At 32.9% G+C, this 11,082-nt stretch overlaps 1 protein-coding gene across 1 annotated transcript; it reads left to right on the forward strand.

Annotated features, from left to right (window-relative positions):
* Positions 219–7,581, forward strand: LOC109728841 (ras-related protein RABA3). Its single transcript, XM_020259376.1, has 2 exons — positions 219–537; positions 6,959–7,581. Exons 1-2 carry the CDS (start codon positions 242–244, stop codon positions 7,443–7,445), a joined length of 783 nt encoding a protein of 260 aa, XP_020114965.1. The 5' UTR covers positions 219–241; the 3' UTR covers positions 7,446–7,581.

The raw sequence follows: 11,082 nt of genomic DNA on the forward strand, positions 1-11,082 counted from the left end.
CAAATCTAACCAAATCCTAACAGGTAGTTTGCTATCTATCTTTCTCCATCAGAAATAAATAAATTCGAAAGGTCAATTTCAAGCTGCCCTATAGTTGAAGGAGTCTTCATATATTTGTACTTTGTGTGTTTGTGTGTATATATATATATACACTTAAAACTTTTTTTCTCTATGTTGAGAGGGTAGTAGAAACAACCCAATTGGAAGAGAGAGAGAGGATACATACAATAATTCATTGTACATGAAGATGAGGAGGGAAGAGGAGGAGGAGGGGGAGGGAGAGAGAGGAGGAGAAGAAGAAGAAGAAGGGGATCAGTGGGAGGGGGAGAAGGAGACGGGGGAGGTGGACTACGTGTTCAAGATCGTGGTGGCGGGGGACTCGGCGGTCGGGAAGACGCAGCTGCTGGGGCGGTTCGCCAAGGACCAGTTCTTCTTCGACTCCAAGTCCACCATCGGCGTCGAGTTCCAGACCCGCACCCTCACCCTCCACCGCAAGCGCGTCAAGGCCCAGATCTGGGACACCGCCGGCCAAGAACGGTACCTTCATTCATTCTTTAACTAAACTCTCTCATATTCATAAATTTGAGTCTATATATATATATATATATAGCTATCAAACAAGCAGATAAATATGAAACGTATATATATTATATCATATACACGCATAGAATTTGGGTGCTGCAAAATGAAGAGTCTATTGTTTCTTCCTGTACGCTACTTCATGTAGAAATTGTATTTTTTTTAGAGAGTAATTCATGACTTAGCTAATTAATTAATTAATTATACAATCTAATATAAATTGCTAATCAATTAAATTAAGGGGAAGCATTTTCAAAGTGTGAAAGTGCTCATGATTAGGTGCACCTCCATTCGACAGAAGCTCATTAAAATTTGTTCCCGTGAATGGGAATAATAACTGTGCGCATTTTAGGAAGTTGTGCCTTTTTTTTTAAATTTTTTAGATTCTGTTGTTTGGCTCCGCTTCAGTAATAAACCGTAAAAAAAAAAAAAATTGGAAAAAAATTTAGAAGCTAATTAATTAATTAATTAACAAGAGAAAGTAAATAAATTTATTTATTGTTGTGCTTAATTATATTTTTTTTTTTCGGAGAAATAGTAGTAATCTCGTTTTGGCAAGGGCTTGTGTTGTAAATTAATGTTAAGGCAATTTGTGGGCCCCATCAATAATAATGGTTTATATTTTGTAGATAGGAGGTGCAGAGTCAAAGGCGTTCCAATCGTTTTCTTCAAGCTTTTATTAGGAAAAAAATAAAAGTATATAGACCCCCCTCAAATTTAGATTTTTCGCAAATTGAAGCTTGATTTTTTTTTAAAATTTTGACAATTAAATTTTCTAAAGTTTATTAAATAGTTCAATAAACTCATCTTCTTAAATAAACTTACTAATTACACATTCGATCAGTTGGATAGTAAAGTATGATGATCGGTAAATAGATTGAACTAGACTTCACTTTTAACGTCTTTTTATATGTTAGAAAGTAAAAAATAGGGTAAACTTCAAATTGCCCCTATGTGGTTTCACACTTTCTTACTTTAGTATCCTGTGTTTTAAAGTATATTAAATTAGCCTCTGTGGTTTAAAGTATATTAAGTTAGCCCCCGTGGTTTCGCACTTTCTCACTTTAGTATCCTGTGGTTTAAAGTGTATCAAGTTAGTACCATGTGGTTTTATTTTTGTATCAAGTTAGTACCTTACGGTTTCATTTTTCTTTTTTTATTATCCATTTCACTAATTTTTTTTATTAAATTAATGACAAAGTTAAAACTAAAGAGTACTAAGTGAATATTCGATAAACCTAGATAGAATATCTAAAGTTTTTTTTGTAGGTAATTTAATAAAATATTAACGTAGGAAAAAACAATAGTGACAAAGTTAAAACTAAAGGGTACTAAAGTAAATTTTCGATAAACCTACATAAGGTATCTGAAGTTTTTTGTATATTATTTAACGAAAAATTAATAGAAGAGCCGACGAAAAGAGAAAAATAAAATCACAGAGTACTAAATTGATACACCTTAAACCACATGGTACTAAAGTAAGAAAGTGCAAAACTATAGAGTAATAAATTGATACACTTTAAATTATATGGTACTAAAATAAAAAAGTACGAAACTATAGGGCTGGTATTTGAAGTTTTTCGTAAAAAAATATATTTTCTTGTGTCTTGAAGTTGAACACAATTATGTGCTATATTTGACCAAAATAATTGCATAATTATTAAAATTAAATAAAGAGAGTGGCCTATTGAATTATTTGATCAAGTATGTGGAGTCTAATTGCGAAAATGAAAGTTCAGGTTACCAGCACTTTTAAGGGCTTGTTTGGTTCATTCATTTTGGGTATGGAATGGGAATCGATTTGATCAAATCCGGTTAATTTTGTTTGGTTCGCATGAATCGGTTTGGGATTCTTATTCCGGACTGGAATGGGAATGACCCATTAGCCTTCAACTTGATTCCGGTTTTCTAGCCCGGATTGAGATTTCATTCCGGAAGCCCACTAAGGGGCTGTTTGGTTGGATGTAGTTGCAGAAACAGTGTAGTTGGAAATACATGCAGTTGTAAATGTTGCAGTTGTAATTACACCTAGTCTGTTTGATTTTACGCAGTTGCAACTGCTGCAGTTACATTTCTTCTGTTTGGTAATATGAAGCTGATAGTTGTATTTGTGAATTTTATCACATTTTCAGATAGAGTGGTGAGATTATCTTCACTAAACATAAAATAATTGTATAAGTTTATTAATCATTTAAATTTATTATTTATAAATAAATAAGTAGATATATATAATATTCTTCAACTTATTAATCGACACATTTAAAATTTTTAATTTATTTAATTTTAATATGTAAATCAAACTTTAAAATTTAAACGATTCTCTCATTTTTTTTTATCAAATTTAATAATTATAATTAATTAAAACTTATTAAATTAACATACACGATCACATTCTATAAAAATTTNGTACTAAAGTAAATATTCAATAAACCTACATAAGGTATCTGAAGTTTTTTGTATATAACTTAACGAAATATTAACAGAAGAGCCAACGAAAAGAGAAAAATAAAATCACAGAGTACTAAATTGATACACTTTAAACCACATGGTACTAAAGTAAGAAAGTGCAAAACTATAGAGTACTAAATTGATACACTTCAAACTATATGGTACTAAAATAAAAAAGTGCGAAACTATAGGGATGGTATTTGAAGTTTTTTGTAAAAAAATATATTTTCTTGTGTCTTGAAGTTGAACACAATTATGTACTATATTTGACCAAAATAATTGCATAATTATTAAAATTAAATAAAGAGAGTGGCCCTTTTGAATTATTTGATCAAGTATATGGAGTCTAATTGCGAAAATGAAAGTTCAGGTTACCAGCACTTTTATAGTTTCATTTCATTTTTATTTTTTTTTTAGAGATAGATAGCTCGCTACCTGTTTCGTTTATTTTATTTAGAAATAAACTTAGCTAGAAATGTGAATCAACAAGAATTCGAACTTAGGTCGCGGGTACCAATCATCAAATCCTTTACCACTTGCTCTAAGGATGATCGGTCACTTTTAGAGTTTCTTTTATTTGCTATATTGTGCGTAAAGGCAATAGTGAACTACTAGATGAAAGGTTGCAAATGGTAAGAAAATAATAGCTTAGTAGTGCCTTCGAAAAAAAAAAAAAAAAAAATTATGCAAGGTATCAAATAAAAATAAGAATAAAGTTTAGTGTAGAGACCTTAATTTTATCTATTGGTGTCTTTGCAAAAAACAAAATATAGCACTGCAAAAATTAAATACAGTATAGTGAGATATAATTAAGCCAGCAAATTAATTGTTATGGCAACTAAAGAACAAAAAGAATTAAATTTCCACACAAATTTAGTGATGTGCCTCCTCTCACATCAAAGAGTTGGAAAATAAAAATAAAAATAAAAATTAATAGATCACTACAAGATGATGATCCTGACACATATTATATATATATAAAAGTGCACAGTAAATTTTGTCCAGGCTCTTTTAGCAACTTTTATTAGTGGTCCTTAATTTTTGCTTGGAGATGACCTTTTCATTTGAGTGGTCTTATTTGTACGTCACTTGTAGTGGCTTCTCTTTATCTTCCTTTTGTACCAAGGCATAGCAAAGAGACAGGAAATATATATACACACAAAAAGAAGAGTTTGTATTGGGACAGGAACACATTTCCCATATTTTAATTCTTCTTCTTTGGCATAGGAATCTAGATCACTATGTTCACAGTAAAGAGCCTATTTGGTGGTCCTGCTTCTATATATTTTCACTTTTAGCTACAGCAAAGTGAAGGAGAAAATAGATTTGAGATTCTAAAGCACAAGATCACAAAAGCTTTAATTCTGTCTTTTTAATATTGTTGTAGAGCAAAGCTGTTACGCAAATTGAATACAATGTATTTTCTTGTAGTATTGTTCAAATACTATTTTATCATACAGTAGTAGGCTCTATAGCACGGCCAAAGAGGCCGTCTTAAACCATAGATTGTAATTTGGTAAAAATTCAATTTAATTAATATAAGTCAAAACGTTAAAAAAAAAAAAAAGAAAAAAAAAAAACTTGACTATAGGGACACACCAAAAAAATATCATGTTAAGCACCAAATATAAACTTGCCTCAGAGTTCACATCAGAGTATTTTTCTAGAGTATTTTTCTAATAAGAATATATATTGAATTTATAGTTATTTATCAAATGTTTTTATTGTAATTTATAAAATGACTCAATGATTAGTATTCGAGATTTCAAATAATTTGATTATTTTATATTTCTAGTTAAATTTATTTCTTTAAAAAAAAAAAAAAAGCGGGTAAGAAACATACCGGGTTGTACCCGATTATACAACCTGGATTGTAGAGGATCCAAACATGGCTTCAATTAGTGCACGTTGCTCTCTGTGACCAACTTCCGAGCGCGTACGGCTAAAAGCAGCGATCACAACAATTAGTCATCACCTGGGACGTATCGTCATTCGTCACCAATAGCTGTACGCCACGTGGCAGGCTACTACACGGGTCGCACGTGTCCGTGTATTCGTCCGACGACCGAGTCGTCGCATGCACGACTTTGCTTTACAACTTAGCAGTAATTATTAAATGGATTGATTAGTGTAATTAAAACATGTACAATTAATTACAGAGTTAATGGAGCATATTATTGAAATACCGCACCCACAGTTTTTTTTTTTTTTTTTTAAATAAAACGCAGAGAGAATGTGAGTATGTGATAAGTCGTTTTATTTTGTATGCTTTAAGGCGTGCAATTAGTTGACCACAATCTAAATCTAAAATTCCAAAAAAAAATATTTAAATTGCAATTTACACACCTATAGTTTTATCCATGTACGATGATTTAATTATTGATTTGAGCTTAATTTTCTCCAAAATTATTGACTAGATTAATTTAAAACATTGTTTGGATGCTGTAATTTCATAAATGGTGAAATTATTATAGAAACAATTATTATTGTCGACAAACAGGATGCATTAAATTAGTCGACTTGTGTTAAATCAGCTGTCACATTATTATTGTTTGGATGCATTAAATCACCTGTCACATTGTTTCTTTCTATATATAAAAAAATGAAGTAAAGTTGATAAAGCATGTCTCACTAAAATAAATATTGAAGTTCAATTTTAGGGTCGGTTTGTTTGCTCGTAGCTGATTTTAAGGCTAAAATTGACTTGCTTGAAATTAACTTGCTTGAATTTAAGGCTAAAATTGATTTTAAGGCTAAAATTGACTTGCTTGAAATTAACTTGCTTGAATTTAAGGCTAAAATTGATTTTAAGGCTAAAATTGACTTGCTTGAAATTAACTTCAGGCAAAAACCATATATTATTTCACTTCGATTTGTTTAATGAAAAGTTAATGACTTTCGAACTTAAATTTTCTCACCTTTTATATATGTTCTTTCAGTTTAAAAGTTGAATTATGTTGCTATACTATCGATAGTACCAAACGCTTGGTACTATCGAGTTTTCGGCTGTTGAATGAAAAGATGTTCGGTTAGAATAATAGTGGATTTCAATTAAGATGGTAGTGGTCCCTTAAAATTGAGTGGATGGTTGGTTGAATAGTATAATTTAATGAATGAAAATGATCAAAAAATAGATCTAATAGTAAAAAACTGGATAGTACGTCGATAGTATATTAGCCGGACTCTTAAAAAGTTTTCACATTAGAATAAGGAAGGTGAAAAAAGTTGCAATGGCTAATTCTTCATTAGTTTCTTCTATCATTTTTTTCTCACTAAATTGACTTTGTCATTAGGCAAAACGAAGTTAATTTAGGTGCAAAAGTTGAGTTACGTTCAAACTTAGGGACGCCAACGCGCCGAATTAGGGGCAGGTTTTTGAAAATCTAAAATCCGAACCCGAATTCAAATCCGACGTATTTTAAAAATTCATATCAAAGTCCGAATCCAATCCAAAATCCAAACCCAAATCCACTCTTTATTATATTTTAAAACATATTATACTAATAAAGTTTTAAATTTTTTTAATACAAGTGCAAATATAATTAAAATCAAATATTCATATTGTATTATATAATATAAAATCAATTCAGGTTAGGGTTCGGATTGAGTAGGGACAAAATCTATATCCGAATTCAAATCTGTCATATTATCGTGTTATACACTTATATCCAAAATCATATATTCATGTGGTATTGGGTATTGGATTTAAATTCGAATAAAATTTTGAATATCTATGTCTATGGACATTCCCAAGTCAAACTCAACTCCTGATGAACTAGGCAAGGAAAAGTAAACATTCATTCATAGCACAGCAGGAGAAAAAGTATTTGACGCTTTTAGTTTAAATTTCTAATAAAAAGTTTAAATTCAAATTCAAAAATCTGTGCCCTCGCGCGGTTGGTTGACGCGTGCATGCATGGAGTGTGCGCAGGTACAGGGCGGTGACGAGCGCCTACTACAGGGGTGCGCTGGGCGCCATGCTGGTGTACGACATAACGAAGCGGGCGACGTTCGAGCACGTGGCGCGGTGGGTGGACGAGCTGCGCGGGCACGCCGACAGCTCCATCGTGGTGATGCTGGTGGGCAACAAGGCCGACCTGGCGGCGGCGGGGCAGCGCGCGGTGCCGACGGAGGACGCGGTGGCCTTCGCCGAGGAGCAGGGGCTCTTCTTCTCGGAGGCCTCGGCGCTCAGCGGCGAGAACGTCGACCGCGCCTTCCTGCGCCTGCTCGAGGAGATCTTCGCCGTCGTGTCGCGCAAGGCGCTGGAGCTGGACGTGGCCAGGAGGGTCATGAGCGGGGGGATCAACGGCGACGCCGCCGTGGTGCTCCGGGGGACCAAGGTCGCCGTGCTCTCCGAGGCCTCCGTCATGGAGACCAGCGCCATGAAGAGGGGCACGCAGTGTGCCTGCAGCTTGTGATCCTTGTTCTTGTGCTATTTGCGTCATTCATGCATGTGCAACACCTTTTGTTGTTGTGTTGATATATCTATATATATTTGTTTGTGTGTAGAGCTACTGTATTATTGAAAGTATAGAAAATTTAATATTTTCGACTTTTTGATCCTTAAATCAAAAATTATACGATTGGGATGAATATGGTCCCTCCTAAGATTGAATAGTATTCCTAGAATTGAACGGTCTTTACAGAATAGTAGTATTAATTCAAAAATTAAAAATGATCAAAGAAATCAATTTAGGCTTAGTTTGGTATTGAAGTCTATCGAACGCCACTAGATAAAATAGAGTTGAAGAAAAAATATATAGGGATATGCTTCTGCGTTCTCCGATGGGACTGCAGAAAATATATCATAACCGACTCATCGCAATATGCAAAACGCAATATTACGTAGGAAAACAAACAGGGCATTTTTCCAACGTACTTTCCCACCGCACGTAAAGCAATTTTTTCGCAATCCCAAACGAAATCTTAAGAGTTAAAAAGTCGTAAACAACAGACCCTCTATACTTCCGACAGTACAGTAGCTTTACTCTCTCTCTCTCTCTCTATATATATATATATATACAGCTTGGCCAAGGAAAGAAATTAATATCTGGTTATTGGGTTTGTGTTTAATCATTGAATTTCTTAGCTTAGATAGATTTTGTGGATGTTTTATAGCTATTTCTTTGAAGTAAAAAGATTTTTTTTTTTTTTTTGGTGTGTGGATTGCAAATTTGCAATAGAGTTACAAGTAAAAGTCACCACTGTTTCATTTTATTATCCTGTATCTTGAAGCGATGAAGACAATTTTGCACCAGTAATTTAATAATATAGTGTACTGTTCAGTTATCTTTATTTTCTGAAGTATACTTTTTCTTCTTTCATAACACAATTTTTTATTAGGGACAATTGCTTATATATTCCTGAAAAGTTTCTGACTTTTCGATTTACCTATTTTAAAAGACTGATATTGAAAATATCCTTTCTACGTTTCAACATATTTCTAATATACCCTAGAGTTAAAATCTGTTAATGAACTCTGTTATCTCTGTAAAATTATTATTTTGTCCTTTCAAATATATCCTTCCACCATCACTGTCATTTTTATTTGCCCTTAAAGTCAGGAGCACAAAAAGTATTTTGACTTTTAATTTTTTCCAGTATACTCCTCTACCGTCATCAACATTTCTTATTTGCCCTTAAGTTAAGGGCAAAATTATTATTTTAATTTTTTTTAACTGTGGTAGATATTTAACTAACGTTTAACTAAAGTTAACTTAACAGGAGATAACTGCGAGGGTATTTTGCAATAACTGTGGAACATATAAGGGGTATTTTAGAAAAAAAAAGAAGAAGAATAAATAGGATATTTTCAAACGCACGAGAGGTATATTGGGAATTACCCCTTTTTATATTATTTGATCAATCTCTATGCTGCATACAATTAATTGTAATCGGTAGCTTCCTTAGAAAGCACTGATTAGAAGAATCAGAGCCCAAAAAAGAGTATTTAAAAATAGTTTAAAATTACTTAAAATAATTTAATAGAATATTTCTATGAATCCATATTGAAGACCCATTTTGTTTTTCTTTTCAAACATCTAATCAATAACTTTTAGTAGAGTTTGTTAGCATCTATAATCTATATCTATAATCTATATTTATATCTATAATCTATAATCTATAATCTATAACTATATATTATTCCTCAATAACTGCACACGTGGCGCGAGGAGGCCGAGGCGCGGGGAGCGCGACGGCGCGGGCGCGAGCCGAGGCACGGGGGCGAGGGCAGAGGCGCGGGGGATGGCACGAGCGGGGAGGCGGGCGCCGACTCAGGGGTGGGCTCCGGCGTTGGTGCCGCGGGGCGAGGGCGTGCGCTGGCGCGGGGGCGAGCTCCGGCCCTGGGGCCGCGGGGCGAGGGCGGGCGCCGGCGCAGGGGCGGGCGCGGGGGAGGATCGTAAGCGGGAGCGCGCGCGGGGCGAGGCGCGGGGCGCGGGCGCCGGCGTTGGGGGCGCGAGGGCACGGCGTGGCGCCGCGCCGAAAAATCGCGGCTCATAGCCGTGATGTTCATGGGTCCACGAGGCCAATTAGAAACAATGTTATTTCACTAATTAATTGATGCAGCTTAAGTTAATTTTATATTTGACGAATATTAATTGCGAGAATTACAAACAATGTTTTCGCTTCTCATTCACTAACTACTGGGGGAATAAGATACATACTAAAAATTATTTCACTAATTAATGGGAAACTACTATGCCTACTAAAATTTTTTGATATACTTATTGCACTATTTAAATTCTGAAATTAATTTTTATAACTAATTTTTAAAATTAAATTTTAAAATAACTACCCGCAGCTCGCGCGGGTTGCTTAACTAGTATGTTTAAAACAATAGACAAGATTGATGAAAAACAAAGTTCCCTCATATTTTAAAGGGGAATAAAAAAGAGAAAAATTTTAAATACTAGTTTTATAATTTACAATTTTCTCATTTTAGTATTCCGTAGTTTAAAATCTATTAATTTAGTGTCATATAATTTTTTTTTTATTATCCCTCTGTTATTTTTTTTTATTAAATCAGTGATAAAGTTAAAATTATAGGTTTCGTTTGGTTCGGGTATAAGCAAGAACTAATTATACCGGAGATAAGTGCAAGTATGAATTTTCGGAGGAATAAGGGTATTTTTTTTGTTTGGATGAAAATGTGGGTATAAGCTGGAACTAGAAAAATTGTGTTTGGATGAAAATGTGAGTATAAGGTGGAATAGTTGGTAATTATAGATAGAAAATAATAATTTTACCTCTATAATTGAATTTAAAATTTTAAACTTATAATTTTAAATTAAAAATTTTAACTTTTAAATTTTAAATTTTGAAATTAAAATTAAAACTTTTAATTTTCAAAATTTAAATTTTAAATATCAAATTTTAAATTTAAGATCAAATTTAAATTTGAAAGATATAAAATATAAAATTTTAAATTTTAAATCTAAAAAATTAAATTTAAAATTTAAAAATTACAAATATCAAATTTATAATTTAAACATTAAAATTTATAATTTAAAATTATAAATTTAATTTTAAAAAAACTAAATTATAAATTTTAAAAATTTTAAATTTAAATTAAATCTCTCTCTCTCTCCCCCCGGGAGGGGTGGAACAAGTTGTTCCACCCCACCCCTTATTCCACCCCAGTTTGGGGTGGAACAATGTTCCACCCCACCAAATTTTCCTTTGGGTACAAGAGGGGATACCCCATATCCCCCCTCTTGTACCCAATCCAAACGGTACTATAAAGTATTAAAGTAAAAATTTGATAAATCACAAGGTACTAAAGTGATTATTTAATAAATCATAAATAGGGTATCTAAAGTTTTTTATATAGATTTTAACGAAAGAAGAAATAAAATCACAAAGTACTAAAGTAAAAAAGTGCGAAACCACATGTGTAGTATTTGAAATTTATCCATAAAAATAGTAGATGATAATATATGACAATAAATCTAAAGTATAAATGTATAATATAGAGATTGAAAAGTAAATAATAGTTAAATAATATCATTGAAAAAGAAAAATATAATACAACAAAAGAAAGTAGGCCCATTTGCA

The sequence above is a fragment of the Ananas comosus genome, linkage group 24 (genome assembly GCF_001540865.1).
Source record: "Ananas comosus cultivar F153 linkage group 24, ASM154086v1, whole genome shotgun sequence".
NCBI lineage: Eukaryota > Viridiplantae > Streptophyta > Magnoliopsida > Poales > Bromeliaceae > Ananas > Ananas comosus.